The sequence below is a fragment of the Panthera pardus genome, unplaced genomic scaffold (assembly GCF_024362965.1).
Source record: "Panthera pardus isolate Hobbes unplaced genomic scaffold, ASM2436296v1 HiC_scaffold_11, whole genome shotgun sequence".
Lineage (NCBI taxonomy): Eukaryota > Metazoa > Chordata > Mammalia > Carnivora > Felidae > Panthera > Panthera pardus.
The window spans coordinates 29,665,962-29,680,525 of record NW_026526666.1 but is presented as its reverse complement, the minus strand read 5'-3'; the positions used below and the strand labels follow the sequence as shown (position 1 = coordinate 29,680,525).

Below are 14,564 nucleotides of genomic sequence, written 5' to 3'. Positions count from 1 at the left end.
TGGACTCAGAATGCTTAGGCTCAAATCTAGACTTTGCTATAAACTATCTATATGCCCTTGGACAAATTAATTAAACTCTCTTAGTCTCAATTTCCTTCTCTATTAAATGTAGATAATGATAGCACCTATCTATATAAAGATTAAATAATTCAATACCTGAACCTACTAAGTGCTCAAAACTATTAGCTATAGCTATAACTGATATCCTTAGAGTTTGCTTATGACATCCTGGGAGAAAATAACAGTATTAGAAAAAAGGCTGATGTAAGAATTACAGAATGGCATGCTAGACAACTAGCATGAAGGTACCTCCTTTACATATTTGATCCGGTTGCCTGGATCCTACAGTGGAGCTACAGTAGGTTGTTACATTTTAATTTGGAAATAGAAGATGTATCTTAAAGGAGTAGGAGAAAGATAATCAGAGTAGTAAAGTCATGAATGGAGAAAAGCAACAAAGTAAGAAAGTTCAGCAACAATGGACTACAGCCACCCCTAATGGTCATTTATTCACTTGTTTCAAACCATGGTGATAGGTTTCACACTTTATTCATTTGAGTACTAACAACGAACCCAGAGTTAATAACTTCTTTAAAGGACAAGTGGAGAAACAACCCTACTACAGTGTAAGGAAAATGTAATTTAATTGATCCGCCAGTGATTTTATTACTTTCTCAGAATTTTTATTTTAATAGTATACACTTAAAAATAAAATCAAATAGAAATTATACACTTACATAATTTTGTGCTTGAAAACCAGTTGATTATCTGCATCACCTATGATTAAGGTAACATAGTGAGAATCTGGCGCTGTTCTTTTAGTTTGTAGCTGTTTAAAGTTTCTTAATATAATGGTCACTAATATTTCTGCCATGGTATCATTATATCTTGCAATCTTAAAAAAAAAAAAAAGATAGGAATAAAAAGTGTTAAAAATAACCTTACTGCTCATATTCAGTTCCAAGTCAGCTAGAGGTAGATTTATTCCTGAAAAGACAATGAAAATACCTAAAAAACAACAAAAACAAACAAACAAAACCAAAATATTTACCTGTTCCACTTCAAGTTCATATTTTGGTAGATACATCACTGTTTCTTTTATTTGCGTTCCAAAAGGAGGGTGTCTATTTAAAATCTAAAAACATTTATATCATTATATTCTCACCACAACACCAGAAGTTCTTTTAGTAAAATATAGTCAATAGTTTTAATAATGCTTATTATCCAAAACTTTAAATAACTTATGACCACAAGAAAGAAAGTATTTTTTAGAAGAAATAAAGATAAAAAAGATTAGAAGAAATAAAGATATAAAAGGTAGGCTTTATGGGAATGAAAGCTGGTACAGCCACTCTGGAAAACAGTATGCAGTTTCCTCAAAAAACTAAAAATAGAACTACCCTACGACCCAGTAACTGCACTACTAGATATTTATCCAAGGAATACAGGTGTGCTGTTTCAAAGGGACACATGCACCCCAATGTTTACAGCAGCACTATCAACAATAGCCAAAGTATGGAAAGAGCCCAAATGTCCATCGATGGATGAATGGATAAAGATGTAGTATATATATACAATGGAGTATTACTTGGCAATCAAAAAGAATGAAATCTTGCCATTTGCAACTAGGTGGATGGAACTGGAGGGTATTATGCTAAGTGAAATTAGTCAGTCAGAGAAAGACAAATATCATATGACTTCACTCATATGAGGACTTCAAGAGACAAAACAGATGAACATAAGAGAAGGGAAACAAAAATAATATAAAACAGGGAGGGGGACAAAACATAAGAGACTCATAAATATGGAGAACAAACAGAGAGTTACTGGAGGGGGTGTGGGGGGGAATGGGCTAATGGGTAAGAGGCACTAAGGAATCTACTCCTGAAATCATTGTTGCACTATATGCTAACTAATTTGGATGTAAATTTAAAAAAATAATATAACATAAAAATAAATAAAAGGTAGGCTTTAAAATTCAGATAAAATTCACGTAACATTAGTAATAAGTGAATATTAAATACCAGTTCAAGCTCCCTTGCATCTGTTTCTTCTATTTTTTTAAAGGAGGTCAAACCCGCATTTACCATTGCATTTGACAATGTTATACCTGTGGAAAATTAGTCAAATAGCAGTTTTTAAACAATCCATTTTAAACTAAATCTATACTTAAGTTTTCAACAATAGTAAAAAAAAAATATTTTAAAAGATCTAGAATAAGAACTAATTTTTAAAGTTTTTTTTTTTAAGTTTTCAGTTAGATTAACTGGGCTGTGACATTTACTCAATTGTACGTATTTATTTTTTCAAACTAAAATAAAACATGTATTCATTTTATAGAAAAGGAACTCTAGTCCACATGATGACTCAACCCTTATTTTTATCATATGTCATCCACAGACCAAGTACCAAGAGATTCCTATTGTTATACTCATGTTTGAAAAAAACATGATTCATGGATGGGAATATTGCTTCATAAAGCTATCGTTCTCTGAGCATTTTTTTAATGTTTATTTTTGAGAGAGAGAGAGAGAGAGGGAAGGAGAGAGGGAGAGAGAGAATGAGGAAGGAGCAGAGGGAGACAGAGGATCCAAAGTGGGCTCTATGCTGACAGCAGAGTCCGATGTGGGGTTCTAACTCACCAACTGTGAGATCATGACCTGAGCCGAAGTTGGGATGCTTAACCGACTGAGCCACCCAGCTGCCCCATCTGAACATTTGTATCTTAGAAAGAGTTCTCTGTTTCTGTACTGAAATCAGATAACTTTATTCTTCTGTCTAAAATTTCATTACATTTAGAATAAAGTGAAAATTTCCTACCATGGCCAAAATCCCTTACCTATCTGACTTGACCACAGTCTACCTATCCCTCTAATTAATTTCCTACCATTCTCTTGCTGACTAACTCTCTAGTCACATTGGTTTTAATTTTGTTCTTCAAGTACATCAAGTTCATTTCCATATTTGTATCTTCCCTGTTTCTTTATGCTTTAAGAAACTGGAATTTAAAATTCTTACACTCATAAATGAACTTAACCAAACCCCCAAATAGGAGATACTGTCAGAAGTACAAAGTTCCAAAATATTACCATGTTGTCTAAGGCACATACATTACTGGTGGGAATATTACACTATTCTTTTTCCAGATCCTTAACTATCCTTGGGAATTTCTCTTATTCATTCGTAAGATACAACTCCTAGTATTAATAATTCCTTCATGTTCATTTTCCTTTAAAACTTTTCCTGAATTTTAATTTTTTATAAACATTGTTGAAAATCAATATGCATTCATTTTTTCCCCGATACTCAATAAGAACTTAGATTTGCTTTTTTGTTTGGATTCCCTCACTTTTCTATTATATGAGTTTTGCTGGGTGATTTTTGCTTCCTTCTCTTCAGCTGTACTAAGTATGAAAAATACATTAGTGTTTGATAATTTGGAAGGGAAAGAATGCAAATGATCCCTGATTGACAATATTCTAAAAAGTCAGACAGGCTGGCTTTTTCATTAGTAATTTTATTAGTAATCATTTAATCTAATTTCAAAATTTTCTATAAATTGCCATTTCCTAATGTTGTATGGAACCTCCTTCTCAATTTAGAACTCATCTTTGTGAGATGAGTGCAGCATTTGGTTTGCCAGGACCTCCACAAAAAGGTGAACCTTAATGTCAGGAACGTTTCCTCTAATTTGACCTTACTTTCACCAGCCAATCCCTATTTCCCCCCAGTTTCTATTTCCCCCCCCAGAGGACTAATTAGTCCTCTGCCATCCCACTAATTTCAAACCTCAAGGAAATAAAAAAGGACTTCCTCACAAAATAGCTGGAGAACTTTGTTCTAAGGAATAATGAGACAAGCCCTAATAACCCATTATATAATTTTTTAATGTCCCCAAGATGCACGTAAAATTATAAAGCTAACAAAGCTGTCAGTCATGGAATATAACAACTCTCTTCTTCTTAGAGTTCTAGGTATCTAGGAAAGAGTAAGGGTCACAAAGTCAAAGGCACCAAGCTGGAAAACTCTAGAGGACTTTAGTTATACCCTAATCTTTGTAACTGACATACTCCATAGTTTTTCAGTTCATACCCAAGTTAGATCTCAATAGATAGGAAATAATTAGGCACAATCTTTTGTCTGCAGAGTCTCTATGAAGATAAGTACAAATATTGTGCTGTTACTGAAAAAAAAGAGGAAAAGTTAAGATATAATTAGATGGCGTAATTTTCTGTAATGTATTAGGAATAGCCAGGATTGCTAGCTCTGTAACTTATCATTGAGATCAAACCAAAATAATCATAAAAGTGGAAGAGAGAGCAACACAGAGTTACCCAATCACTAAAACAAAATTTCACTCTTGGTTTGAGAACAAATTTAAAAATAAGAGCATTCACTTTTATTGGGTTTCCCAATTGATTTCAAATAGAATCCTTCAAGGAGGAAACAAAAATCAGATTTTCAAGAGAAGTACAGTACTTATTTAGGCCTACAAACACATTTTTTCTCAAAGTCTATAAACACCACAGAATAATTTTCCTAACAATAAAAAATAAAATAAACTGCAGACATTGACAAATTGCCTGCCTGTATTTGGTACCTACCAATTTTTTCCAGCTGTTTTGATACATGCAGAGAGTTTTCCCAAAGTTTACATCTAAAACATTTAGCTAAAATCAAACTGTTCAACAGTACAGCAAACTTCTTTTCTTGAACAGCCACAAAATCTGACAACCCTAAAAAAAATTTTCTGATGTTAAATCTAGTATACTAGTTTACTGGAAAAAATACTGAAAAATCCATTAATCCTGTAACATACATCTTGTAATTCGTGAGCCATTTCTGAAAATCTTCGAGGTATCTTGGGTCAAAGCAAAGTCTTGTATGGGAATGCATCCTAGTTGAGCCTGAATAAGGCTGAGGGAAAGAAATTTCATGATTTCCTTTTACAAACTATTATCTCATAGTTTTTGATATCATTTATTGAAGTTATCTCTTCTTAAATACCTCTCTGCCTTAATCTCTGTGACACTAGATGATTCTATACCTCATATCATTATTGTCACAAGTCATTGCTGACTTTCTCTTTCCAATGTCTAAAAGTCCCCTTCTTTGTCTCTCCCAGAATGCCACTAACATTCAATACACATTTATTACTTGTGTTTCTATACTGTTATCTTTATATATATGAATCTCATTCCAGCCAACCTGAAAGCTCCTGATGATGAAAAACTTAGCTTCTTTTCTGTCATTTACCTTGCTTCAGCAGAACACACTCTCAAAAAAACGTTTGTTGATTTAAAAAAAGAATCACAAATTATCTATTTTAACTGAAGTCTAAGAGATTTTGGACATTAATTTCACATCTATATTCTGATATGTATTCTTGTTTTATGTAAATATGTTCTTTTTGTATTAAAGAAAACAAATTTAAAGGCTTAAAACTAAAAAAAAAAACTTTCAGAAATATGAATCACAAACAGTAGTCAGTATTTTAAGACATGTAACAATCATCTTTACCAATTTACTTTCATTTCTCTTGTTTTAATTCTTCCTTCCATTGGAAATCTGTAAATAAAAACACAAGGCAAAACTTTTATTACTACTTATTTTAACTAAATAAAACCTTTTAAAAGTTATTTAAAACATATTTCCATACCTGATAGTTACCCGATGTGGATCTTTGTTCAATGTATTCAATGTTTTCTTTTCATTTATCCTTAACTGCACATCTACAAATTCCTTGCAGCTGGCTATCATTGTGACCTATAAAATTTCACATTTGCTCATTCATTTATGTCCATTCTTTACTTCTTTCCTTTCATACTCTATGTATTTACTTCTTTTTCTTTTTTTTAATTTTTTAAATGTTTATTTATTTATTTTGAGAGAGAGCAAGCAGGGCCACAGAGAGAGAGGGAGAGAGAGAGAATTCCAAGCTGACTCCACACTGTCAGCACAGAGCCTGACGTAGGGCTCAATGTCATGACTGTGAGATTTATGAACTAAGCCGAAATCAAGAGTCAGACACTTAGCCAACTGAGCTACCCAGGCACCCCAGTATTTACTTATTTTTCATGCTGCCTTGGGACATCACAGCTTTGTCATTTAGCACAACAGAATTAAAGATTTACTTTATATATTTTGCTTTTTAAAGGATTCATTCACTCATTCATTCATTAACAAGTGTTTACAAACACTTGTTATATGCTAGACATTATGTTACACACTGGGACTATGCCAATAAAATTGTAAAGATTAACAAAATAAAATTTAAAATATTCAGTCCCATGCCTACCACATAGTAAGCACTCAATAAATGTAGCTTTCATTTCTACTACTATTATATTATTATTCACCCTTCTGTAGTTTGCAAAATATTATCCTGATTGAGACTAATTTTGTAATGAAAAGAGTACTTTAGATATTAAAAAATTTGTGTTATAGAGCCTAGTTCTGTCAGATGACTGAGCAAAGCACTCTTTGTACTTTGGTTTCTCATATCTGTAACATGAAACTCACATCCCTTCTAATTCTCTTACACACTTACTGAACTCAAATTAAGATGAGTTAAGTTAATATTAGTTTAATATTAAATATTAAGTGAATTTAATATTATTCTTGATTTCTTCTTAGTTAAGAATAATATTTACATAAAATACAAGCATTCTATTTTTCATCAATTTTGTGCATTTTTTCATATAATAATCTTATCTCAGTAATCAACGTAGATATTTTAAATAAAAATTAATGGTTGGGGCATCTGGGTGGCTCAGTCGGTTAAGCAGCCCGACTCTTGATTTTGGCTCAGGTTGTGATCTCACGGTTTTTGAGTTCGATCCCTGTATCTGGCTCTGTGCTGATGGTACAGAGCTTGCTTGGGATTTTTCTCTCTCCCTCTCTGCCCCTTCCCTGCTTGTGCACTCTCTCTCTCTCTAAATAAATAAATAAACTTAAAAAAATAATGGTTAAATTTGAGAATAAAAATAAATATCTTATTGCATATTCATGTCCCCTGTAAAGAGAGAAAGGACCAATACAGTTGTCGGGTATCAACAACATGATTATGGTACTATTTACTGCTATAGCTGCAAAGTTGTCCCCCCTGTTGATATCTCAGTATAACCTTGTTTTCACTCCCATTTTCTCCACAATCACTGCTTTTCTCTGGTCTATCATCAATACTATTCTATTTCTACTATTATTGTTATTCTTATGCAAAAGATTTAGGGAAGAATTACAAGTATATAGCACACTTGCCCCTCACTATCCGTCATTCACAGCAGACTGGCCTAATATATCATGCCATATCATCCTGGATCCTTCTCAACAAAGTATACTTGGTAGCCACTACCAAGGTAATTGGCATTATCACATAAATTGAAAGGCAGTTTCCATCCATACTTCGGCTATGTATATAAATTTTCTTAGCCCTGATACAGAAATACAATTGAAAATACATTATAAAGAGTAATATTCCATATCTAATGATCAAAGGTATATAAGGTTGGAAGACATAAGCACTATTAGAAATGCTTTCTTGGGCGCCTGGTGGCTCAGTTGGTTAAGCATCCAACTTCGGCTCAGGTCATGATCTCACACTTCGCCAAGTTCAAGCCCCGCAACCAGCTCTGTGCTGACAGCTCAGAACCTGGAGCCTGCTTTGGATTCTGTGTCTCCTCTTTCTCTGCCTTTCCCCCATTCAGGCTCTGTCTGTCTGTCTCTCCTCTCTCTCTCTCTCTCTCTCTCTCTCAAAAATAAATAAACATTAAAAAATTAAAAAAAAAAAGAAATGCTTTCTTATCTGCTCAATCTTAAGCTGCAAGAGATAATGCAAATTAGTTGTTTCCCCAATATTATTTTATACTATGTCATTACATATTTATTTTCTAGTGACAACTAATTTACCAGATCTAATAAAGTCTCTTTTCCACTGATGGTACAAAATTTCTTCACTGTCTCAAATGTAATATAATACCAAGCCATCAATCTTCCTGCCTCTGTGGAAAAAGATGAAAAAAGGAACATTGACTCCATCAGTTGAAGCAACCTGCTTTTTCATCAGTTTAACAAAGATTCCTTAACATGTATTCTGTACCTATAACAGCATCAGGTAAAAAGACACACCAAAAAATCTCGAAGACACAGTGTCTGGAATTTATAGGTTGACTAGGGAGATGGCTACATGCAAAATAGCTAGACTAGAGGACAAAATCCAGTTAATGATAATGTTTATATATACAACCTTAAGTTCAGAGGAAATTAAAACCTAAGAGAATGGTCAGTGTGGGACGGCTTGGTAGAGAAAATGGGGCTTGAGCAGGATTTTAAAATAATATGCCTTGGCAGAAAGAAAATAAAGCTGTCATGACCTCAGTAAAAATCAAGACTTGTTTATCAAAGGAGTAAAGTTAAAAAGACTATCTTTAGAAAAATAAAAAAGACTATCTTTAGAACACTGTAATAAGAGATATGGCTTAACAGTGACTGTGCGTTCAGGTCAAACTGACCTGCTTCAAATCACTGCTCCACCACTTGCTAAGTAGGTGATCATGGATCATGTGCAGGTTATTTTACCAGTTTCTTAATGTAATGTGGGGATAACAGAAGTACGTATGTCATAGATTTTTTGTGAAGATTAAATGCAGTAATACATATATAGTACTTAGCAGAGTGCCTAACATTAAATAAATACTGCCTACTTTTATTGCCAAACCATGATGAATAATAAACTATGAAGGCCTGAAGAGCCTGGAAATACTAGTAAAGGAGTTTAGATTTTGGATTTGATTTGTAAAATAACAGAGGACCACTTAAAATTATAAAGCAAATTGTAATTAAACTGAAGTTTGAAAATAAATTGTTTTGAAATAGAACTTTGAGTTGGTTGGGGGTAGCAAGATGGGTAGAGTGGGGGTGAGTAAATGATGAAATGAAATTCATTTAAAAAGCTACTGGTTTCAATTACAGGTTGTTAAAAGCATTACAAAGAATTTCAGCCTTGTGAACACACACAAAGAAAACAGCTGGGAAGAGAAAAACGGCATACTGCTTCTCAAGGAAAGGGCTAACATTTATGTATGTGCTACAGGTTTTGCTGAAGAAGGGAAGAATTTGACATCCCATCAGACATATAGGCATCAAGGACATGGTAGAGTAGAAAGAACTAAGAATCAAGAATAGAGAAGTAACCAGGGCAGCTTAGAAGTCACTTTATCAATTAGGATCCTGATGGATTTGTTCAGCCAAAATGTAGGTGATGCAGTGGTTCATAAAAGGGAGCATCTGGGAGCAGTGTGTGAGATATAGAGACTATGGTTACCATGGGAACTAGTACATTAACCCGTAGGATACATTTAAAGATGCTCCTCTTATCCTAGATGTTTATAAATTAATAAAAGGTTTCTCCCTGCCAGAGAAAATGAAATGTTTGAGAAAAGACTTGATACTTGCTGGCTTATTAGAAAGGATGAAAGTTTCCTAGGTAAGGGATAAAATTAACTTAGAAAGGAAGCCATGAAGCAAATGAGTCAAAGAACTGGCAAAAGAGCATCTACAAGTTATAAGAGATTTGAAATGACCCTAAGATTTGAGTATTTCAACTCAAGTTACCAGAATCAGTGAAGACAAAGTCTGTGCCTGCCAAAAAGAAGCTCTATTAATTTTATAAACAGGACTCATACAGTATAAATAGATCATGCTAACAATAATGATACCCTGTTATCATCAAGATATTTAATGAGATATTTAACTGAGATCACAATTTAATTTTAGCATCATCTAAATTTTAGTAGAACATATTTTAAAATTTAGTTTTAAGCAAGTGTTAAATTTACTAACTGATGGAAAAATTACCAGTTGGTTTGAAATTAACATCTTCATCCATCCTAATCAAGTCCAGAGATGATAAATCATTCAGATTCTTCAAACACAATTCTGTTCAGTAATAAGAAACATATTTTTCTATTTTAGTAAGATAAGGGAGTAGCACAAAATAGAATTGATAATCAAATATGCTAAAGTTGTGTTTCTGTATATTTGCTGTGGGAAAAACTATAGTCTCTACTTAAGTGGTAAGAAAAAACTCATTAAACAAAAGAGCCAGCTAATAGGCTAAAAAGTATTGTTTCTAACAGTAACAATAATACAAATAATCAAAATAACATTCATTAAGTGATAAAATAACATTTACAACTTGGAACTTTTCATTTTAATAAGGAAATTTGTATTTCCTCATTTAATCAAAATAACACAATGAGGTTAAGTATTAATATTATTTGATATACAAGCTAGGAAACAAAGAAAAGGGCTAGGTTACTTGCTCAAGGTCTTTGCAACCACCTTCTATCTGACTTCCAATATGGCATGGTTTTCTTTTTTTTTTCCTTTTTTTTTTTAAACTTTTATCAAACATGTATACACATGAAGTATAGAGTCAAACAGATCTATAAAGATTGTTCAAAAAAACACCAGTCTTTTCCCTCCTCTGAGTTTGCCACTTTTTTGAGTTTGCCACTTTTCTGAGTTCGCCACTTAAGAACATATCAGCTGATGCTTTTAGTACTTACTTCAGCATCTCTAAAATGCTACTATTGCTACCTGGAAGGAACTTTTGAACAGGAAGTTCACTCTCATTGACTGATGAAGATCAGAGCAATTATAGTAGCCTGCTGCTTACAGTGCTCTCATTGTTCCATGCTATAAAGCTCAGAAGACTGGAGGTTGTTCAGAGCAGGGAGTGAAAACACCACAACCTGCTCAATCTTAAAGAGAGTAGCCACTCACAAAAACACAGCTCTTGGAAGGCAAAATTCTTTGAGAAACACTTCAGTTTAAGCAACATTGCTTAGGCAGCTTGATAGTTTTAAGTATTTGTTTAAGTAAGGCTTTGAGGTCTTTGCTAATTTTCTTAATTTTTTACTAATAACTTTCAGTAAGTTAATCAGTCAAAGGAATGCTTATTACATTACATTCTGAGAGCACTATTCTAAGCTTTAGGTTTAAAGCAGTGAACAAGACAAGGTTCCTTCTCAAAAGAACTTACATTTTACTGAAGGAAACAATCAGTACACAGTTTAACAATAAGATTTCAGGTATTGGTGTGTTTAAGGAACAACAAGAGATCCAATTTAGAGACAGAATGAAGGAGGGGGAAAGTGACAAGAGATGAAATCAGAGAAACAGGCAGTGAGATATCAAGAAGGATTTGTGGGCTCTGGTGGAAAGTCTGCATTTTATTCTAAGAGTGATGAGGGAGCTATTGGAGCATACTAAGCAAATATAACAATATTTAGCAATATTTAACAATATAACAATACTGGGGCATACTGAGTAAAACATAACAAACTTAGGAAAACAAAGGATCCTTTCTAAGATTTAATGCAGATCTCCAAGGATACCAAAACATTATATTCAGTTATATAATAAACTTGGCTATTCTTTATAAGCAAACTTAGCTACCCTATAATGACCAAAGATAAGGCAAATATAAACTGTGGTTCTACTAATTTAACGAAGTTAAATTAAGGCTTAATTAAACTAAATTAAACTTAATTAAATTATAGTTGTCAAAATATAGCAAGACATTTTTTGGACTATCTCTGATTTCTTGTGTTCCTTATGATCAAAATATGTGTTAAAAAACTCCATTCAAAATTGGCCAGTAAAGGACAATACAACTATTTTATAGATCTGTTTCTCAACAGCAGCATTATGAATATATGTTATTACTTATCACCTTGTTTCAACAATATATTTATTCTTTAATTTTTTAATGTTTTGTTTTGTTTTGTTTTTGAGAAAGAGAAAGACAGAGGGCAAATGAGGGAGGGGCAGAAAGAGGGAAACACAGAATCTGAAGCAGGCTCCAGGCTCTGAGCTATCAGCACAGAGCCCGATGCGGGGCTCGAACTCATGAACTCTGAGATCATGACCTGAGCCGAAGTTGGACACTTAACTGACTCAGCCACCCAGGCGCCTCAATAATATATTTATTCTTTAATCAATACAGTTTTACTGCTTCATCCTTATCTCTGCATTTTAATATGCATATGTGTATATCCAAGTAAAGAATAAATAAAAGTTGGCTAAATATTTTTAGATCTACACCAGGTGAAGGCCCAGACTAGTATTGTTGCTCTGTAGATGAATATCTATTCCTTGATCCTTTTTTTTTTTTCTTAAAGTAGTCTTTGTACCCAGCATGAAGCTCTGGGGCTTGAACTCACAACTCTAAGATCAGGAGATGTATGCTCTACTGACTGAGCCAGTGAGGTACCCCAAAAATGGCTAAATATTTTTAGTGAATCTAACATTTTTTCTTCTACTGAGAGTCTCAATACAATGAAAAGGTAACAATTTCTAATCTTAATAAATGCTCAACTATCTTTTGACATCTTAAAAGAGAGATCATGAAGTATTGAGTGATTAATTAGAATGAAGCTAGGGTTTGATGGGAATATACCATTAGCACAAATTAGGATAAGAAGCCCATAATCAAGGTAGGCTTATATTTTCAATTAAAATTAAACTAGAAAAGAAAAAATGAAGAGTTGTGTATCTACAGCCAATATTTTCAAAGTCAAGGATCATTGTAAAAATAAAAACAAACCAAGTTAACATATTTTACAAAGGAAGATATTTTGATAGAATTAATTAACTAATTCAGAAAAAAAGTACATGTTATAAACTTTATTTGCATGTGAAAAAGAAATAGTTCATTTTTTTTTTCTGGAAGAAACAAGTTTACTTTTTAAAAATAATTTTAAATTAAATTTTAAATTAAAAATACTTTTAAAAAATAATTTACCAAAAAGTATTCTTACTTTCACTCTAACCTTTTTCATTAAACTTTGTAAAATATAATTTTTTATAAGGAAATACATCTAACCTTGTAATTTTGCTTCAATTCCATCTTTGTTCAATCCAGATGCAAAACCTATATAAGTTATGAAAATTCATAAAAAATAAAATAGAGAGGATTTAACTCACTTTATAGGCTCAGTTTACACCTGGTTAACTAGAAAAGAACAATCTAAATCTTAAATTGGGAAAAAAATAGCTTACTGAGTTAAAGCAAGGCTTAACTATCTACAGAAGATAACCACTGTTGTGAAATCCTTTCAATATCAATTGACTATCTTTTGCATATTTTATAACCATGACCAGGCATTCTGTACTTTTTTCCCTTGGAGATCTTAAAGTTTTTTGTATTGTTTTGTTTTGTTTTGTTTTGTTTTGTTTTGTTTTTGGGGTTTTTTTTACTCAGGAATACATTTAATTAAAGATCTCTACTCTGAAAACCACAACATGTTGAGGAAAGAAATTACAGAAGATACAAATAAATGGAAAGGTAGGAGATCTTAAAGTTTCAAACGTGTGTGCATTAGAATAGTACTGCAGCAAGTCAGGTTTTAATTTGATATTCAGCAATTGTAAGTATTTTTACTTTATAATCTGTACCACATGAAGAACCCTCTAGAAGCAATATAACCACATGTATATTAGCTTTAGAAGCAGGATTCAAATTCCAGCAGCAAGAGCAGTACTACATACTTTGATGGGAACATAAGTTCAGACAAAATTCAGGAATTTTTTATTTTAACTTTTAAAAATAATTTTAGGCATATATTAAATTTTTATTCGAGTTAATTTTTTTTTCTAAAAGATCTATTTTTAATGGTGCTGATTTCTAACCTTATTAAAAGACCAGAAGCATAAAAGATAAAGATTTCTCACATTTGTCTACTCTTGCCTCTAAATGTATTTCTGAATGTTATTACTTTTTGCTTTTGTTACCTACTAGTGTCTTTAATCTATTCTGTGACCTAATACTATGCCTAATAGTATAAATATAGAACCATCTGGCTTGAAAAATTTACTACTTTTTCAAATCAAAGTAACAAACCATAATGAGATGGATTTTTCAAGGCTCTGATATAAAGCAAAGTTGATCGTATCCATTCCAAAGCAATATTCACATCTGTGATGGTATGCAGCACTATCTCTGCATTTAAATGTTCAATAAGATGTCTGTGTAAACTAACAGAAAAAAAAACAAAAAAACTTTGCCTTAGTAACATGTATTTCAATGCCATAACCCTTACTTTTTTAAAACTTCAATATTTTGAATAATTCAATAATATAATTGAATAATATACTCATTGCTATATAAAAATTCATGAAAGATAACTTAATTTTCAAAATATAAGAGAAAACTTTAACAAGCGAGTTAAACTGTTAAAAATTTATAGATTTTTCTCTACTACATGCCTCTAGAAGACATTATTACTTAAAAAAGAGTGGGGAGTGAATTTTCTCCCAGAGTATTAAAATTATATACTTTACTAAAAGGTCCCAGATTGCCTATCTATTATTAAACAAATTTTAAAGATGTAAAAAGATGTGAAAATTATAGTCTTCTCTTATTACTAATTTGGCCTTTTATAACAAGGATACATGCTACCACATGCTAAGAAACTACTGGATGAAAATATTATGTTGTCTTTTTTTTTTTTTTACTACTAAGTTTCTTAAAAGGATACAAACTTTCCACTTAGATTATT

General features: G+C 32.3%; 1 protein-coding gene across 10 annotated transcripts in view; it reads right to left on the bottom strand.

Moving 5' to 3' along the window:
- Positions 1-14,564, bottom strand: part of HFM1 (helicase for meiosis 1) — a 96,276-nt gene that overhangs the window by 44,293 nt on the left and 37,419 nt on the right. For 7 of the 10 annotated variants that reach the window (XR_008418672.1, XR_002071286.2, XM_019414142.2 and 4 more), the window contains exons 18-28: positions 13,907-14,040; positions 12,890-12,937; positions 9,841-9,936; positions 7,909-8,000; positions 5,660-5,766; positions 5,521-5,568; positions 4,820-4,917; positions 4,605-4,736; positions 2,025-2,110; positions 1,052-1,135; positions 738-895 (exon numbers count right to left, since the gene is read on the bottom strand). Coding sequence is in view for 8 of the 10 variants with exons in the window: in XM_019414142.2 (XP_019269687.2) it covers positions 738-895; positions 1,052-1,135; positions 2,025-2,110; positions 4,605-4,736; positions 4,820-4,917; positions 5,521-5,568; positions 5,660-5,766; positions 7,909-8,000; positions 9,841-9,936; positions 12,890-12,937; positions 13,907-14,040 (1,083 nt within the window). In the remaining 2 variants the exon portion in view is untranslated. The remainder of the gene's footprint in view (positions 1-737; positions 896-1,051; positions 1,136-2,024; positions 2,111-4,604; positions 4,737-4,819; positions 4,918-5,520; positions 5,569-5,659; positions 5,767-7,908; positions 8,001-9,840; positions 9,937-12,889; positions 12,938-13,906; positions 14,041-14,564) is intronic. The other 3 variants (XM_019414143.2, XM_019414150.2, XM_053892644.1) reach the window with 1 other exon arrangement.